The sequence below is a fragment of the Rhea americana genome, unplaced genomic scaffold (genome assembly GCF_003343005.1).
Source record: "Rhea americana isolate MKP2758 unplaced genomic scaffold, rheAme1 scaffold_8, whole genome shotgun sequence".
Classification (NCBI taxonomy): domain Eukaryota; kingdom Metazoa; phylum Chordata; class Aves; order Rheiformes; family Rheidae; genus Rhea; species Rhea americana.
Window position 1 is genome coordinate 3,098,519 of NW_028186978.1, and position 20,476 is coordinate 3,118,994.

The 20,476-nt window shown below is 37.0% G+C and overlaps 1 protein-coding gene across 1 annotated transcript in view; it reads right to left on the reverse strand.

The window, feature by feature from the left end:
* The window catches only part of GABRB1 (gamma-aminobutyric acid type A receptor subunit beta1), a 64,137-nt gene extending 44,582 nt beyond the window's left edge, over window positions 1-19,555 (reverse strand). The window contains exons 1-3 of the mRNA XM_085322838.1: window positions 19,551-19,555; window positions 18,492-18,528; window positions 17,250-17,470 (exon numbers count right to left, since the gene is read on the reverse strand). Of these exons, the coding sequence (XP_085178964.1) occupies window positions 17,250-17,470; window positions 18,492-18,528; window positions 19,551-19,555 (263 nt within the window). The remainder of the gene's footprint in view (window positions 1-17,249; window positions 17,471-18,491; window positions 18,529-19,550) is intronic.
* Between the last annotated feature and the right edge of the window lie 921 nt (window positions 19,556-20,476).

A 20,476-nucleotide genomic window follows, 5' to 3' on the forward strand; every position in this document is an offset into this window, starting at 1 on the left:
TATAAAACAGGTCTTTCCTTTACAAATCATTTAAGTGAATGATAATAAGTATGGTGATTGATTTCTAAACTCTCTCTCAGGTCTTTGATGTTCACTGATTTCCCCTGTTATTTCTCTCTTCCTTTTCCCCCTGAGAAGAGAGGACCAAATAGAAATATCCTGGCAAAATAGGAAACAGGTTTCATTTATTCTGCAGAGGCAGCTCTATGTGAAAACTAAGAGTTCTGGCCAGTGGAGTTAGCTGAGTTACTATGTCTTGATACATAGGTTGTGAAGAAACTCAAGCTCATCTAGAGAAACTAAGCTGCTACAGTTAATCTACTGTGTGCAGTGACTGAATTTCATTGGAGAACTGAAAGTAAAATGAAAATCCTGCACTAGGACCTTGTGGAGAGGAGCTTTTTTTTTTTTTGTCAAAACATTGAGCTCACTGGCAGTGGAAAGTGTGAGAATGGAAATTAGTTTTCCTTGTTTCAGTGCCTTAGGAGGAACGCTGATGTGATTTTTGTATGGAAAACCGATTGATGATCTTGCCATGTCAGTTGATCTTAATTAGAAAACATGATAAATCGGGGAAGGAATAAATGTTTTTGTTGCATTCTGCCTATGACTGATTCTGTGATAGTGACTCAGTTTGATATTTAAGGCATTTATTACTACGAGGAGATTTCTAACGTTACAGCTCATTAATTCTCACTTTTTTTGAGTGAGCATAAATTAATAAAAGTAAAATAAACTTAGGACAATGATATCTCTTTATTATTCCACTACAGCTTTTTGTATTTTTTGTGCCTTTTTTTCTTTACATATGAACTAGGTTGTTGAGTCAAATAYAGAAAATACATATGAATAAAAATTRTACCCTTCCATAAATTTCAATTGGAAAACAAGATTGTTGCAGGGGGGAAGGGGAAGGACCTCTGAGTTGCTGTTTTACTACTGCAAGCACTATCTCATTTTTTAACAAGCTAATCAAGATAAGTCTTAAAATACTTAGGATTAGTAGGATAAGCTATCAAATTCCCATACTTTAAGCTTTTAGGGAGACACATTCTTCTAATGGCTAATAGCTCTGATTTCCAGCATAACTTATTTTGGATGATGTATACCCATTTGTCTTTGGGCCTGTGTTGTTCTTTAGTTTACACAGCACTTCTCTCCAGCAGATTTTTTTTCTCCCTTTCTGGACAACAAGCCTTTCAGTTATTAGTACTGCTTTTGTTAGGTGAGGCAAAGCTGTAGAGCAGACATCTGCCCTTTATTGGCTGCAGCAATGTTAGATGAAGAGATTACCATTCTCTAATTATTTGTGTTCCCCCCCCCCCGAAAATTAAAATTCCTTGTTATTTACCAGCGGAGCTGCTAATATGAAGACACCGTGAGTAGTCTTTGTGAACCTACTTTTTCTGACTAGTAGTTAAATTGACCAGGGTGACTCATAGTGACTGCAGTCACTATGATTAGATTAGGAAGTGTTCACCAAACCAACTTGAGTTAGTATGTATGAGAGATCTGTAGTCTCTCATAGCAAAACAGATGGTGATGGGTCGTTTGGAGTGAACTAGGAGAGACCTTTTTAAATCAGCCCAGTGGGGACTGGGAGAGAATACACGTGTACATATGTGGGATCTGCTGCATGAGTGCTTTCTTGATTTTTTTTTTTTTTTAATTTTTGTTTTTTTTTTATTTTTCCCTTTTTACCCAGTTCTTCAGTTGGGTTTGCATAAGATAAAGCAGCTTAACAAGGCCCAAAGAGTTGAGTAGCTTAGCTACATTTAAAGCATTAGCTTTTCCTGACTGCCAGCGCTGATGAGTCATATGCAGATTTTATCTGAGTGGGTCACATCTTTGAAAGAAAATTGAATTTATGCCAATGAGAAATTTTTATACTAAAAACTTCTAACTCAAAACAACATTGATGGCTCTGATTTAGGGGATGGACTTTTTTTTTTTTTTTAACTGATTTTTGCATCTCAGTAGTGGCAGTTGTTTTACAAAGTGCRTAGAAGTGGGTATAACAAAAATGTTTTAAGAGGAAAACCAAGCTCCAYGCTTTATAAGCTTATGCAGGAGAGAGGTTTTCTTGCACGTTTATGTTTTAACTGTGAGGTAAAGGAACCTGCTCCAGTGTTGAAGTTTTGTGGTTTTATTTGGTTTTAGACTTCAATTGTAATCAAAACGTATTTTATCTTTTAGGCAATTATACTGTTGGTACTCTCTTATATTTCCTCCAATTCGTCTTCCTGAAAGCCTGGCTAGGGTACACCAATGTTGTGGATGAATGATATGCAACTATGTTGTATCTTGAAAACACCAAATACGTCAGTGCTGCTCTGTGAACTGAACGTCCCTCAGAAACAGAGCATGTAGGCTTGTTATGTAAAGTTTTCTTTCAACAACTTTATATATACCTTATAATATAAAGAAGGATGCATGTCCTATAGGTAATATACTTGTATAAATACTTTCCCCATGATATCTGAGAAGATACTATTTTGTCTGTTTACATTTTTTTCTGCTTAAATTGATTCACACTCCTTTTAAAAGTTTCATCGAAAGATTGCCTGATCCTCCAAGTTAGATACTTAAAAACCACTAGCTATTCTGGCTTGTTGGGACAGAATAATACTCATAGGATTTTGCACGGCTGACAGGCTAATTAAAATTATTCAAATTTGTATCTGAAATCCAAGAGGAGGTATGCAGGTAATCTTGTAATGTGTTTTTACACATTCATTTTATCTGTAGAGCTGCATTTAAGGTACACACATAAAAAGACTGGCTAGAGAACACTTGATTTTCACTAAAATCGTGAAGATTAATTATATTCTGAATGATGGTGCAAATTCTGCAAGATTTTTTGCATATATGAAGTGTAAGGGAGCTTGATGTTATGTGAATATGAGGCTTAGCTATTGCCTCTGGCCAGCAGTGTGAATCAAAGAAACAAAATGACCATATTTTGTGAACTAAAGTCATGGGTTGAATGAACACGAGACTTGTCTTCCACAGCTTCTTAAACGTCAAGACAAGTAGTATTTATGCATTTTTGAGAGTTTCCTAGCTCAGGCTCCAGTGTTGACCTTTATGGGGAGCTCTTGTCACCTTTTTCCTCCTGTCCTGAGTTAGATTTAGTGTTCTGCAAACTCTTCAAGCTTGCCTATTCTCCTGGCAATACACTTGCATTTAATTTCTGCAGATAGTTGAGATATAATTTCTCACAGTCAGAATATGTTATTGAGTCTGTTTCTTTCATCTTTAGCTTTAAAAGCGCAGTATGATAAATTTTATTTAATGCCACTGTGCCTTTACCTATGTAATGTTCATGAGGATAGTGTAAGCTGAAGTTGCCGTTTGTGCAAATATTCAGCTATGGCCTTTACAACCCTTCTGTCCTCTCAAATTAGCTTCTGCCTTTACAGGGAGTTTGTTATTTAAAACAATAAAAAAAATTATGATTAAAAAAACAGTAAGATTTCATTTTCAAATAAAATCCTTCAGATGCATGAGTTGGAAATCCAACACAACATTAATTACTTTTGAGTTTGTGGTAGGTGCTAATGTTTAGATGGTGGAGATACTCTTTATYGTAATAAAATGCTGAAATTATGTTGGAAGCTTATTCAAACAGATGAATTTATTTTTACTCTAAGCTATCTGAGTCTAGCAGATCAGATTGTTTATGCTGTATAACTTGCATTTTGTAGTGTTCTGTCACAACCTTGCTGATGCTTCACGACTTCTTGAAATACCCAAGAGGTATTTAAGCAATTTTACTTGTTCTTCTGAACAAGACGAAAAAAAATGTGAAGTTAGAAATTGCTGCTCATGTATATATGGTATTCTCTTCTGGACTTCATGATGCAGCAGTTCCCCTTCTTTCCTGAAATGTGTTAACAATAGAAACTGTACAATGGCATTCTTTCATCAGGATCTCTCTAATGGACATGTTAAAGTATGAAACAAACCATGCCAAGCTGTATTGTTTTCAAATTCTCATCTTCCTGTTTCCATCCTTTATCTTTCTTTTGGTTATTATTTAGATGTAGTAGCTGAATTTCATGTTATTGCTAAGACTTGGTGTTCRGATAAGCCTAAGAATAAGTGCTGTAGTGTTACAGCCTTTTGCTCCAAAGAGCAGGATAGCTTACTTAAGAAATAAACAAAGAAGAATTCTTTCTTACTCTCTTACTTCCAACAGATTAAGATGAAAGTGGAATATGTAATCTGTAGAGAGCAATTTATATGCTGGATTTAGTTTTTTTTTTCTTTCTGTTTTAGAATCATCTGAGAGATGAGTTCATCAGGTGAAGAGGCTTAATGTGTTGCTTGCCAATGTTTCCTTTTATGGATTGTAAATGGTTCATTATGAGGAGCTGTTACACTGTGGTGAAACTGTAACCCAGTTACCAGTGGTTTGACAAAATAATTTCTTTCCCCTGAATGCATGCCTTATTTTTGTATTCAAGGAAAGAGTTGAGAACCTTTCTAGGAGAGATACCTGAAAACTATTTCAGAAATATTATTCAAAACTTTATATATAGAAGCTGCTACTGGTCTAACACATTCTTCCTTGGTCTGATATAGCAGTCTTTTGGAATAAGAAAGATTTACATGTAAATTTAACTTCTTGTTGCATTTACACAAAGTAATTGCATTTTTGGCAGTAATGGGAAGAGCTATGATAAGGTTTTTGCTTTGGTCATTTAACTAATCTTGCTACAGCTAGGGATAGTCTTTTTGAGTATGCTAATAGCTATTCAATTTGGCAAAGAATATGTTGCACCGATTTAAAAAAAAAATCTACAGGTGACTAAGTATGGCAGAAGATTGAGTTATTCCTCCTATGAGTGAAAATTCATAGACAGCATTGTGCTTCATTCGGGAAGCTTTACTTATAATCTGGTGGGCAGGCAGACTTTTGAATTTTTCAAGAAAACACTTTGATATTTTTCACAGATATCTTAAAAATAAGTCTGATGCTTTGCCATTAAGAAGTAATAGGAAAAGGAATTAGGAATGGAATAAAAGATCACTTGTGAATGAAAGCTCATATACATGTCAGACAGCCATCAGCTCATTGCTGATAAAAGACAAACTCCTATTGCTGGGGGAAAACGTTTTTAATGGAACAGCCACTCCACCCTTGACCTCTCAATTTTGATCTGACATGGTGACCTACAAAGTATCTTCAAACGTGAATCTGAAGAGTAAGCTTTAGAACTGTGCTATTCATAACCAAGAGCAGTGAAGTGACATGGGTTTAAAAAAAACTTCTGGGAAAAATTGGTTCTTGGAATTCTAGCTAGTGTAATTGCACAGCTCTCTGAATGCAGTGGTACTAAGGAGGTCGCAAACTGTAGCATAGGTGGAAACCTTTCACATGAGTTTGGCTAGCAAAGAAAATGTTGATGGATCTGCAACTTCAGTGTAATACGTAACTTGAAGTTTGTTGTTTGCTTGAGGTAAAAAGGAGCTTGTRTGCCTGGAGGCTCATCTGATTTTTGAAGTTAGATCAGTTGATGCGATAAAAAAGGTCAGTCTTCCTCATAAGCCTAAAGTGAATTCTGTATGTGTTCTTGTAGGACTCTCTGTGTGGTGGTGGGGAGTGTGTGTGTGTGTGTGTGGGGGGGGGGTTGTTTTGTTTGTTAATCAAGTTGAACTAACATTATTCTGTTTATGGAACCTATTATGATCATCCACAGGTTTGGAACCATTATGCCCAGCACACAGGCTAYGCCTTTTGAATCTTCAAGCACAAATGTACCACAATTAGGTACATTTTTTTACACATTTAAATATTTAACTGATAATAAATGAATGTATTTGCAATGTAGAGCAGAGTTACTATTTTTCTTCTGTGTAGTGATTTGCTTATGAGAAGTTAAGCATTCAGTGACTAAGGATAATAAGCACGTATCTGCAGTATTTAAACATTACTGAAACATCCGTGACACACCTTCAAAACACCTCTTTGCTTGTTTTCTAAAGGCAGAGTCCCAGCAGGGGGCTCCCAAGTAATACTGAAAAGTCTTCAGTAATCTCAGTGCATATTAGTTACCCATTTTTGGGTAATAACTGTGTATTTTAAAACTTCCTAGAATTTGAGTTAAATTACCTTTTACAGTTGCTATATTTAAATTTTTTTTTTGCAAGGTTTCGATTACTTAACTCTTTTATCTCAAGATGTTTCAGTGGTAATTGCTTTTCTTTGGATCTGGTTGCAAATAGTGTCAAGTTGAAATTTTTATCCTTAGAACTTTTAAAAATTTCAGTAGAAATTGATTTTTTTTTTTCCCCGATTGGATGCTTAAAGCATACTTGATGTATTTATGGAAGGGGGTAGCTCTTACTTTTGTTGTAAAACCAATTCTAAACTTGACATCAGAAGTAAGAGTGATTTTTAGAGCAGGAAAATGACTCCTTAGATTGAAATTTGKTTGGATGATTACTTGGTTTAGTTTTTGGTTCTGATCTGGATTTCCTCCGTGATGTTGAACAATTTACATGAATACTGCTTCTCACTTCTATAACCAGTGAGATGATAATGCCTTTTTTTTTTCTATTTATGAATGCTTAGAATTGTCACTTTATAGCAGAACAGTCCTGTTCATTTTCATTATCTCTTTTATTTGAGGAAAGAGAATTGAGAGTGTTTTTGGTACAAATGTTGTTTTTACTACTTGCACTGTAGTACCTGGTGCAGTGGCATAGTTTGGAGCCAATGCATACTCATGTAATTTCCATGGATATATCTAGAGTCTAAATGTGCCTAGAGCCACAAATTTAACTTTCTTAAATAATACTGCCTATAAAACCAGTATACTGGAATACTCAGCCAAAGAGCACAAAGAGGTAAGACTGACATAGTTTTCATTACATGTTCCCATGAGTATTCACAAGCAAAAAATACTAATCATTTTTACCCAACTCAAATGCTCACAGGAATATGATGAAAAAAAAACCTRTTTCTACCTTACTTGATTTTTCAGTATTCTTAATTCCCAGCTGGAATACATTTGCTGACAGCTGGGCTTAAAAAATAGGTTCAGGTAAAATGGCAACACATGGTACACAGCATTATTTCAGTCACATTGATCCAAAGCTCTAGTTTAATCAGCATTGTTTTACTAGCTTTTACAAAACAATACATGGTTTATTAGCAAGTGGAAGTCACTTATTCCAAAAGTGTTCTAAAGGTAAAAACAAAGCCCATGCCAATTTATTGATAATGGACATAGCTACATTTTTAGTAGATTTTCAGCTATCGATTAGGAATACTATTTAGCTGCATATTCTTCAAAATGTGGCTTGTTGCAGTTCAGACCTGACTTTTGAATGAATTATGTAACTACGGGCAGCTTTAAGACAATCATGAGGAAAAAAAAGCACAGTCCCACTCCTAGATAGAATATGATTTGCCTGCAGACCAAATGATTGAATTACTAATATCCATGTTGCAATTGCCTTTTAATAAAGGGAACAGGTTGACACATTTCATGGATTTCTTGACAGAAGAAAATCATGAGTTAAGATATTATTTGAACTGAATCTTTTCCAATAAAATAAATACGTGAAGTCCTTCTTTACGTGAAGCATAAATCAAATAGCCTCCTTTATGTCCCTTGATTACCATTCAGAACATATTAAAGGTAATACAGCATTGGGGACCTGTAGGTGCTCTTGCTTGGATAACTTCTAGGCTTTTTAAAAGCTTTTAAAGGTTAAAAGACTTTTAAAAACTCTTAGCTCCCATTTTACTAAAAAGAGGATTGCTTTAAGAGAGCTGTATCTTCTGTATCTTATATAAGTTTATCATCAAATCTAAGGATGAGTTTAAAACACAACTAATGAAGAAAAATATCAAGATTTTTCACCCYGGATTTACTTTACAGGTTCTTAATTTATGTGACTATATTAGTAACAGGGCTGGGAATAGAACATGCATTTTGTGGCTTATGATTCCAGTAAAACGGCTTGATCAGTTTGTTTCTCAAAGTTTACAAAACTGTTTGTCTGAAGCTTATGACAAATGCCATATTTGCAGTCTCTTATGACTGTCTTCTCAGAGATGGTTAGGGTGACTGTTAAAAGATATGTTGGTAGTATGCATTTGATCATCAAATAGTTACGTTCTCAAGCCTGAGAAGTACCAAGGGCTAAAATTAACTAAATTTTTTTCTGCCCATGCCRTGATGCATGGGAGAAGTCATCCTAACCTTTTAAAGTAATATATCTTCTCAGATAAACTCATCTGTACAATCTTTAGAAATCATGCTAATATAAGAGGGTATTACCTTTTTGGAAGATGATCAGTGTCTTGTTGGACCAAGCCTGTTGCTGTGCATGTTTTGAAAAATGGACATTTGTGATTTCTTTTAACCATGAAGAACTGGACATTTCTTGTATGTGGGAAATATACAGTGTCACAAAAAGCAAGTACAAATAACTAAGTGCTTGTTCTGTTTTCTTGATACAAAGAGTAGATTTGTATTTTCCTCAGGATCTGGTCCTCTAGCTCAATATACTTGAGTGTAGCCTGCAATATACTCAGCACGTCAGAGGCACTTCTTTTCTTCTGGATGGTACAGTGGTTTTTCAGGATCTTGCTTTTGGCTTGTATTACTCAACATTCTGATCTTTCTTGTGTTCTTTCCCTTCTGAGATAGTGGATGTGCTTTTAGCTGTTCTTTCCAAAGAGAAGCGCAGTGTGTTGCAGTRTATTTCTCACTGAACTGACTTTAGGATGGACCTGTTGTGCATGGTGTTTATTTTTTATTATTACTTTCTTATTGCAATTCCAAGAGTCACAGCCAGTGACTCTGGCAGGGGAACATGAAGTTCTCAGTACCTGCAATCAGTGACTGTTTCCTGTGTTTCTCCAATTTGTGACCAGGTACCTAAGCTAACATGAAACCAGCTAGGTTAGATGTAGATAAAGTACATGAGCTGGGGGGAACTGAGGCTGCTGTTGCAACCTGGTGATTTACCAGAGTTCATTTGGTGTTATCTGCAAAGTATATGAAGCAAGAAACATGATCAAAATTGTTTATTGCAGGAGGATTGCAAATAACTTAAAGTTCTGTAAAGTTGAGCACTAACTTCTAGAGTATAATGGTGAAATATACTCTGCTCCATGGATATATATGTAGTGGGCCACACTGATACGGTTTGGAGTTCTGTAGGTCACTTCTGAAAAGCTTGTGGAGGTTTATCTTTTTGGTATCTTATATCAGTTATAAGATATTTGTATAACTAGCAATATCAGGGAAGAGCTCTTATGTCCTGCAGTAGGAGGAATGCGAGATGGGAAACTATACCAAAACTCCTAGTGAATGTTGTTACTCAGATTCGCCCTGCTACCTGTCCCCTAAAAGAAGGTAAAGAAAAAATACTTATGCAAAGTTGACTATGCCATTATTGGATGAAGAGATTAAATTGTTTATAAATTTACTTGAGATTCTTCTCAGAGTATCTTCTATCGTTAAAAATTTATTTTGATGTAATTTCTATATCTCTTAATATTTTTGAGGTAACTATCTATATTGTTATCTATAAACCTACCAGAGATGGGCATTAGAGTGTATGGAGTTGTTACCAAAAAAGGCATAAAGACTACAACATTGAGAAAGATAGTCTTGACACAGATTGCATTGACAGCGGCAGAGGTAGAAGTACTGGAAGACGTTCCAGTTTCTGATATGAGTTAAATGGATGGCTGTGACTTGTTCAGATTTAATATGCAGAAGAGTTTGTAGGATGGATGACAGGGGAATCATCTGAAAACAGCCTGTTTTTTGCCAATAAAGCAAGATCTGATGTGCTGCATAGAAAATACATACTGTATATTTTGTTGTGTCCTTCAACTTTAAAACAAACCATTTATGATCCCCTTTGGTTTTATTTGTTAGTTTGTTGTGTTTTGCTTGAATTTTTTTTGTTACTCTTTGGATAGTATAAATGTAGTTCAGTAGTTTTGAAGCAATATAAATATATTTAAATAGGTTCAGCCATCTGAGTTTGATCCAAAATCTACTTGAATTAAAGTGGTCTTTGAATAAGGCCTGCTGGGCCTTGCTCTACAAAATGCTTATGATTCAGTTGTTCAAAGTGATATACATGATAGTTGTGATCAATTAGAGCATCTAAAGCTTGTGTTTAAATTCAAGCCCACAAAGCTGGTCTTTGACTCCAGCACTGCTTATGCACTTAATTAGTGATTCTAAGAGCCACTGCTCATCCATGTAAAGCTGAGCCAGTGTTAAGTTGTTGTTTATGTATAACCAATAAGACTCATTTAACCTGAAGAGATGTCCTCATCTTTCATATGTTATTTTCACTCTTAAAAATATGCGAACATGGAATAAAAATTTAGTTGGTAGGTTTAGAAATTGGAGGAAGAAAGTTCCAAATAAAATGTAGTGAATTGTTTGATAATACAGTATGAGTTGATGAATAGTTGCTTCACAGAGAGCTGCGCTTTTTTGGCAAATCTTCTCTTTACTGGGGATGGAGGAAGAGAGGGGAGACAGATTAGCTTCATGGTCAGCTGGAATTTGCATGTTATCGATTCCTGGTGTGAGGAGACCATGTCTTTCCCACTTGGAGGTGGACAGTAGGTTGCCTGTTGTTATTTGTGAAGCCATTAGTGCTAAAGGAAGGTAACAAGGCTTTCTCCGAGTTACACCTGCAACATCTTACACTGTTTCAGCGRTCTGAAAGCATAGTAACTTTTCTTCTTTCTTGTGAAGTTTTAGCATAGCTTAACATAGTGGTTTTGTAGTCTTCCATTTCCATTTGCTGTTTATTTACTACCCATTTACCACTTCATTTTGTCAGATTTCCTAGGCTTCATACTGTGCTTGACTTTGAAAAAAGCTTCAGTGTTTTGGTGGTGGTGTGTGTATGTGTGGCGGGGTTTGTATATAGAAGCCCATAAGCTTTTACAGTTTTTCTGTTCTACCTGCAGTGGTAAAGATCTACATAAATCACACCCTGTTAGTCTTATTTATATTCACTTTTGTCCTAAATTTCATCAGTTATGGCTGCGTACTTTCAGTTRTAACTAAGTTATCTCTTTTCAATATTTTTCATCAGATTATGTTAAAGAAATGATAGAACTGTATTGCTTAATATGTTACATTATGTATAACACAACTGTAAGTAAAATAGTAATGAGATTGCATTTCACTGTATGTAAAGTATTTCACAGATGCCATCCATTTATGGACGTATAATATAAAGGTTACAAATCCAACAGCTCTAGAGCTAGAGGGTGCCTGAATTATGGTTGCCTATTTGGTTTCCAGCTCTGACTTGAGACAGCTACAGTAGATGTCAGGGATAGGTATGGAACAACGCAGTGTTTAGATTCTTCTCACCAGTGCCTAATGAAATACTGGAGAAATAAAATCATGATTAATTGATCTTCATACAGCAAATGCACCAAATTTTCTGTTCCCCTGCTGATCTATCATCCTTATCATGCAATAGCATTATGTCATGTGTGTCTTTTCCAGTCTTTTAAGATTAACTGGGGTAACCTCAAGTTATTCAGGAAGGGGTACTGTGAGTAGCAGAAGGAGTTGGGAAGGGGTACTGTGAGTAGCAGAAGGAGTCAGATTTGGAGAGAAATGTTCATCTCTGAACAGGAGAGTGCAGCTAAGCTGGCAGCTGTAGGGGACATCCTGCCTGGGGAAGAGAGAACCTGCTTTTCTAAAGGTTGTTTGTCATGAGCTCAGAAGTTACAGTTCCTTTATTCCTGCTSGTTTTTATTTTGCATCTGAATATAATAATTCTCTTCTTGCATCAGAAAACAAAAGTGCAAATAATATTTCTGTGGGATTCTGTCTTATTCTGTCCTTTTTTGTTCATCTCCCCCTCAGTAGAGCATATAGCTGTTTTTCAGTTAGATTTGCTCACTCATTCACTAGAAAGGAGTGTCAGTCCCATCTCAGCCACATTTAGACAAGCACATTCCTTGCACCTCAGCCTCTGTTTGGGAAATAAGGTATTGACTTAACATGCCAGAGCCCATTTGAGTGCTGCTCTGCTTTATGCAGTAAGGAGCTGACTGTAGCTGTGTTAAGATGAAAGTTTATCTTTTCAGATTGAATTATACAAGCCAGTTTGCAATCTCTTACCAAATTAATTGCAGTATATGTGAAAAAATCTGGGATTGTACCAAATAGTTTTGCAGAAGCTAGGAATGATACTGAAAATGCATTTCATAGTTTATAGTAATGTCCAGTATTGATGATGGTGCAGCTCTCAGGCAAGTACAGATCTTTTGACTTTGCAGACATGCCATGTGGAGAAATCTTTGCCTAAGCTTGAGAAAGGATAAGTGAACTTTGATGCTTCCCACTCCTAGCCTTATGCAGCCAGTAAGGGTTGGGGTAACTCTTTGTCCTGCAGATAAAGAAGCCTGATTGATAAATGCAGCTGTGTTTTTGCCATGCATTCTGTCTTCTGTGTATACACTGCTAGTATCAGTTGCTTTCTCCCCTTTGACTCAGGCATGGATATGGACTGTACCTGCAGAGTCCTTCCTTGGCCAGAACGGATTGGGGTCTGATACTGTTTTTGCTGTAGTAGACCATCTGTATATATAAAGTAGTGAAATTGTAAATCTTTACAGTGAAGGCAGAGACTGTCCTTCCCACTCACCACCGTGTAACTGTACAGTGCCTAGCAAGGTGACCTGCAGCCTTCTGCTGCAGTAGCCTAAAAACTGCATGGGCTGACTAAAACCAGAGGTTAGTGTCAGTGTTCGAAGCTAGTCCTTTGCATATTTCTCATGATATGTTCAGGCCTTGAAATAAATAAAGACAGATCTGCTCTAATGGAAGATTGGTTAGTAGTATTTGAACATCGGCAGTGAGGGAGATCTGTGTAAAGGTCTGTGCTTCTTAACGGCAACTGATATTGTTGAAGGATGTGCAACCCATTGTTGTTTTAAACATGCCAGAGGAATTCTGCTGTTGTTTATTTTGAGGTAATATCATGATAACAGAACAAGTATCTCAGAAGTAGTAAGATGTCATTGTTCCAGTAGCAAAGTGCTGAAAATAATTAAGAGATGGCATAAAAGACTGGGAAAAGGATGATTTAAGTCAGTTTCCATGCTGACGTCATGACATAAGATTTGAGTTTGGAGCTCAGTACAACAAATTAATAAAATTCTTGTCTTTTAATTAAGGATAATGACATCCCTCAGCATCTTTCTCAGACTCTGTTGCACACATGAGAAAAGGTAAGCAAAAGAAATGACATGTGTTTCTTTGAGATTCTAGAGCTTTGAGAGATATTTCTACTGACTCTTCCCTGAAAAGTCAAGAAAAGTAATGCGAGACACTGGTTGTGCTGAAAGGATTACACTTAAYGTGACTTGCAGTTTACTACAACATGGAGGAAAAAAAAAAACTAATATCTTCCTGGCTGTACTGGGACCAGGTTAGAGCTGTCTCAGACACAAGCCTCTTGGCACTGTGGGTTTGCTTCTTGCTGAGCTGCTTGTGCAGGGCTCTGGAAGGCCCAAGGGTCAGGAGCTATAATGATTTCACTTGCCTGAGGGTCAAAGGCCCTGGTATTTCCTATCACACTGCTCTAGGTCAGCCTGTCCACCTATGTTTGTGTAATAGTGCTTAAGGGTTTTTTTTTCTTTTCTGTAAGAAGCAGGTGTTTTCTCAATCACGATACACCGCAGAAAATAATAATAGCCACTGATGAGAGAATTTGATAAAAACTTAAGAACCAAGTGTTTGAGGGCTTACATATACTACTGTGAATAATTTACAGAGGTAGCATTTGCAATAAGGGACATAAGCCTTCTGCCCTCTTAAAATGTGAATTAGTATTAGGAGTATTCTGTGTCTGGACAATTTTATATGCAGTCTTAATTCTGCAGTCTGTGCAATTGAAAGCAATTGAAAGTTACTGAAAAAGTCGCTGGGGGCTGCCTGTGTTTCATCACAGGGAATAATACAATCTAATAGACGTAATCTAATGGACATACGGAAGTGGTAATGTCTTGCTAAAATAATCAAAAACCAGCCCAGTGTATTCAGTTTGTATTTTTGTTGTTTATTCATCTGTGAAGCCAGATGATTARCCTTGTTTCATTTTTCCTCAACTGTGTTTAAATTGAACTTTGTGTTAACTCCAAACTGCCTAGTGCATGTTTGCAAGCAAAGCAGGTTAATTAGAACTTCTGTTGTTATTCCAATTCCTGTTTAAAGAAGCCAGTAGAATTTTGTATCTGAACCTGAAAAGAAACTTTTAACTCTGGACTGAAAATAGAATTTTTGTGTGGGGAATAGGAAACATAGGGGAAAGCAAACACTTAAATCAATCACAGAGATGGTTCAAGTCTCTCTTTGAAAGGACTAATGATTTGCTGGGAATTCAGACCCTGGTGTGCAACATAATTTGTGGTGTCCATCTTGTTCAAGCCATWCCAGGCCAATGCTCTGTTTTCAGTGGTGAAAGTGAAACTTGTGCGTCACAGCTCTTCTGTGAGAAGTTTTGTGATAGTTTCTTTACACTCTCTATTGCCTAGAAGCTAAAGATGCAGTAATGCATTTCAAAGTTTCTTCTCTGCTTGTGAGACTAAGATTGGAGCCTTGCAAAATTTTTTATCAGATGATGTTGAATTTTGCCTCAGAATATTTTCTGCAATGTTTTTCTCTGCATCATGATGCATGTGTTGTTTGTTACAGGAAGAAATCTTTGTTTTTATGAACTAAAGGAAATATATAGGCTGACAAAAGCATAATTTATCACCATCAAGAAGGTGACCAATAAGAGATGCAAAAACTGTTCAATGCAATAACTGTCGTCTGTTGTATGAAAACTGCTCCAGTATCTCTTAGCTGCATTCTTCCTTCTTCTGCTCTTTGTCATTTGTTATCCTTGTCTTCAGCCCAGTCTTTTTGTGGGATTGGGATGTTGCATGTATTTCACTGGCAGCTGGCAAACTGAATACAGCTCACTGAATGCATCCAAACAAGCTGTTTTGTCCTTGGAAGAAACATRGAGCGGCAACTTGAGCTGTGAACAAGCCCCAAGAGCTGAAGCCCGCTTTCTGCGTATGGTTCGCTGGCGTTAGCTGTATCCCACCAAGGCTGTCCATGAGACAAAGGGACCTTTGGCAGTATCTGACCCTGCTGTGCCCTGAGCTCCTGCCGCCTCATCTGGGGCGAGGAGGAGAGCGGGAGCACTGCCCTTGTGCCAATGTTTGTGAAGGGGATGAGATGACATGAAGGAGAAAAGAATTGCCCACTGCTAGACTGCAAATATGTGGATGATAGCTTGCTCTTTGCGCTGGTGGAAGTTTTTAATTTTTGCCTACTGAGGGCAGTGATACGCCGAGTGGTGTTAAGTTGCAAAGCTGTTGTCAAATATGAATGATTTACTCTTATGGACTAATGACTTCTTGTGAAGAAGTGTCACTGTGAAGGTGGCAATTTCTGCTGTTGATTTGGAGATTTGCCTGGGTAAGTGCACAAGGCTTGGACAGGGTCACAGGTTCTCAGCCAGGCCTGAGTTAGACTTAAATTTGAATAGGTGAAGTGCATAGGAGGATTTGCAAGAGATTCACCTGGTATGCAACAACTTCATTTGTTATCCCTGCAGAAGATGGTGATTGATACCAGATGTGTAGCATATCTGTGAAAGTGCATACATAGCATATGTTTAACACAAACTAAACACAGTATTAATATACACCTGTGTGTATGTCTGTAAGGAACTACTTAGCTGTAATACACATTCTTGCAACTGTGTGAATCTTAATGTAAATAGGACTAGTTCCTAGCCTTAAAAAAAAAAATAAAGTTCAAGCCAAAAAGTTCTCTAATCATAACTGCCCTGCTAAGCTGATTTTTGGGACTTTAATTGAAAGGTACTGTAGCATATGAAGTCTGAAGACAACTGGAAAGATGTATTTTTCATGTATTTTGTCTACCAGATGATAATGATGGTCTGTCGTCTATCAGCTGTTTCCTCATGGGTTCCTTCCCCCTCCCCCTTCATAATTAAAGTAACAGTATTTCTATAACAGAACAGAATTGACTGTGTAAAAGTGTCTTTATGTTCCTTGGTAGAGATTCACAYACTGTCTGAGAGTCTGAGTTCAAAAGAAATCACCATGGACCAAATAATTTTTAAGTGTTTTTTTTCTTTTCTTGTRAAGTTTGAGCTGATGGGTTGAAAGGCTCTTTCTAAGTGCATGGGTAGTGTTGTAGTTTGAGGTTACATTTTTATACACTAAGAGGCCATATTTCAAACTTTCATTTTCAGTAAGCTGTAAATTTCTTTCCCTATTACTTTCCTTTTTGACTTGCTGCAACAATTTCTGTTCTTTTCAATCTTATCTTAAGCATGTTTTTAAGGTCTTTAAAAACAGCTAGGTAGTTAAGAGTCATGCTTTATGATTTTACAGGTTAACTGAAGTACGCTTTTAGATTTATGTTTTGTGGATATTATTTTCACTTTTGAATGATAACAGTGGTCAGGGCAGGCAGGGTTTCAAGCAGGCAATGTATTTTCCAAGCAAAGCTACCTTAGCTTTAAAAATAATGCAAAGGCTACTCAGACGGGCTCTGGAGATCCTTAGCAGAACAAAAAACTTGGTTTAATTTTAATTTTACGTTTGTGTATGTGATCTTTGCATTGTGCCTGTTCAGATCTTAGAATGTATTTTGTGTGGGGGGTGAATATGAATCACATTGTGGTTTGAAGAGGCAGTAATAAACCAAGGCAAATTAAAGAAAACCTATACTCGGAAGTGTTGATAATATGTAAGTTACTATGGTGAATTAAAAACTGTTTTCTTTTTTTCTGCTAAAAATTGATTGTATTTCTTCAGAAGAATCTCATTTTTGTATTTTGTATTGTTTTAAAGAATTATTGGAGAAATTCTGGAAAGAAGGAAGTGTTCATCTCGGTTATGGTTGTGACAGAACCACGATAACTCGTTAATAGCGTTAACATGCTCGGAAGAGCTGAAAGATACAGAGGCATTAGACTTCATTAGTTCGGCTACAGCTTATTAAAATTAGTTATGATACCTCATGGAAAATATTCAGCAGTATTATATTTTTGATTGTGTGTTTGTTGACTTGTAAAGCTGCAGTGAGAAACTGAGAGAAAAGAGAGAAAGACAATGGTGGTAATGCCAGCACTTAACGAACACTACTTGCATTCTGCCAAGACAGCAATATGTCTGATTAAAAAACCCAACATACCGTAGGCCATAAAGGACTGTCCCATCTGGATGGAGTCGAATCATTCGATTTTTCACTGTCACTCCGTGGACAAATGACTTCTTATCATTTTGGAAATACGTGTCAGGCACCCAGAGTTGGTCAGCCACTCTGTTGTCCAGCGKTAGGTTTAAAGGTATTCCAGAATAGGAGAGCCTTTTATCCCTCCAGGACTGCTGGAAGTACATGGTGAGAGTGTAGTCCTAGGGAAGGGGGAGGGAGGGGAGGAGGAAAAAAAAAAAAAGTTGAATAAGAAGGTCTTTTTGTGTTTTGCCTAATGATTAACTTAACATCAGTTTGTTTTTTAGATGACTTTCAATTCAATAACTGAATATCAGTAGCATGGTAAGAAATTTAAGGAACATTAACCATGACCATGAGTCTTGGCCTGTTGATGCTAATGTTGAACTTCCCACTCCTCATCAGTGGCAGAGTGACCACCTTCCCTCCACCCTACAGKCTTTCAAAATCTCTTGTGCCAAAGGGAATACATGGAACATATGGACTGGGTCTTCAGTCCATAGATCACACTCTACATTTTTTTGGGATATTTTTCTTTAACCTTAAGAGAGGAATGGTCTAACTGGCCTCAGTCAAACAGCATTGCATACCACTGAGGACTCTCTCTTGATATTATTCCTTATCTTCTTCCTGAAAGATTCCATAGGAAGATTAGCTGTACCCTGTACCCTCTGAGAAAGAGTAAATCTTATCTCAGAAGACAAGATGAATACTTTTCAATTTTGTACTAAAGTTGCTGCTGTAGTTCACTTCTGGTAGCTGGGCATATCTCACTTTAGCCCAGGCAATGTTATGCTTTCTGTCCTTGGGAATCAAAAAAGACTGTATTGACAATCACATTGTGGCTCAGAGAAARCATCATTTATGCGGCCTTGTGGTTTTCCAGTTGGCTTGAAAATACATTGCTTTAAAGGGCTTCTGGTCTGATTTGTTCCYTCACCTCTTCATCTCTGAGAATTTGATGATTTTAAAGGTAGTCAATAGAAAAGCCCATGTGGTATGTATATGATGGATTTCTTAAAAGGTGACAAGAACAGTAATATGTGGACCACTAGTTTTCTCCTCCTTTGCTCCTTTGGTCTCCTTTCCAAGTCACAGATCATTTTGTTATGCATTTAGCTGTAGAAGTACAGCGAAGTTATATGAATAATCAAAAGAGTTGGTCAGGAATAATGTTTTCTTTTATCTTAGGGAAAGCCTTACCTCTGTCGTCCTCACAAACCCTAACGTGAGCTGTAATCTTTGAAAACATAAAGAGCATAAAAGCTGTCTAATGTAATTCTACTCTCCATCTTCAGTGGCCTCTTAAGCGGTATGGTTACCATGAAAACCAAAGCAATGTTGTTATCTTTCAAAAAGACTATCTGAAATCTAGGAGAGTGATGAACTGTAAACATACCACCAGTAACAGAAGTTAATGAAAATACTGTTCCTGCTTGCACTGGACGTGCAGGGATTGCATTATATAGAGGAAATTCCTTGACTTAATGATCAGCTTCACATTTTGTCTTATACATTAGCACAATTAAGTAAGTTCTGAGCGCAGATTTGAAAGAATTTCATAGTCACACCCTTTTCCAGGTGTGTAAGATTGATGGTTACCCATGACAGAGCAAAGGGGCTATATACTGTAGGTGTAAGTCGTCTTCATGACCCACATAATTAGGAGGGTAGGAAGAGGTCACAACAGCTTCCTTTGCTTTTTAGACTACACAGGTCAAGCCTGGAATTAAAATGATCTCTGGGGAAAGAGCACTGATTTATTTCTAAAAATGTTGGTTTTATGAAAGCTCTCTGCAGTACTTCCTACGGATAGAGTCCTTAGCTTGGCATTATTTCAAAAGTTTAAATTCCAGATTTGTCCTCTAAGCAGATTTTCATTTAGTAAAGATACCCAAAACATTTTAACATTTGGTGCTAGATCTAGGAACAAGTGTCAACAGCTATAGCCAGATCATGCTAAAAAAAATGGAAACTTTGAAGAATCCATTTTTGTCACTCTGGAAAGAATTCCTCTTAGTATCTTTATTGTCTAGTGATCTGGACCTATCAGATCATAGTAAGATTTAAATTTTGAGGTAGCGTGCATCTTTTCGGAGAGTCTGATGAAAATACATCAAGCTATTATCATGTGAATGTTGTTTGTATATGTATGCAGATATGTCACTGATGTGTATCCCCTTCATTGGAAGAAGCTGATGACTGTGACCTGGCAAAAGATGTGCAGTAGGACTTAAACTTGCTGCAACTGCAGAAGTTTACCTCATTTTCAAAAGTGAAAGTACACGTGTCTTGAGCGAATTTTGTTACTCATTGTGTTTCATTTCGGAAATATAAACCAGTAAAGAACTGAGTGCGCTGCTCAGAGCGGTGCCTATAGGTTTTTGTCAGTCTGGTTTTGTTAATAAAATCTCTACGATCTTTTGAATAATGAGGATGACTGAGTCTTATACCTGCCACTGTAATTACGTTACTTTGGTAAGTTGGAAGGATTTACAGTAACTTCGTTTATGTCTGTTCCTAGTCCTAATGCTCTAGTGTATAAAATCCTTGCCTCTTTTTCCTTTTACACATACACAGACTTGGAGACCAGATGGGAACTGGATGAGGACAAAAACCCCAAATCACTCTTCGGGTGCAGTTTTCATATATTGTATCTGCCTACCAGCCTGTCCTATTTCAAGCAAATTTTCTGTAGAAGAGCTTTAATAAATGGCTGATACAAGTTAAATCCTCAGTGTTCAGTGCTTAGGTTGGTATCGTCTGTGTATTCTGGCTAATTCAGCAGAGCCTGGGCAGTCTGCAACTCAGATGGAACAGAAACTCCAATTATAGATAACCACCTTTTTCCTTCCTGCTTTGCTTCATATTTTCACTAGGTCTTAAAGCTGCTTTTGTATAGCTGTCATGCCACCCTGGAAAAAAGCAATTGAGAATGTTCCCTATGTGATGGTTCTTAAAACTCAGCTGTAGAGAGAAATAGTCAAGATGGGCTACATGATATCTTAAAGGATGTGCTCAGGGGAAAAAAAAGAAACTTCATTTCTTGACTATGGAAGAAGAGTCCTTGTATTTAGCATCATGGTCTACCTTAGAAATTTGATTTCTTATAGCTATGTTGCATGCAGAATACTGTAACACTACAGTAGAAAGGGTCATCCCCTGCCCCCGAATTGTGCTATACTGTA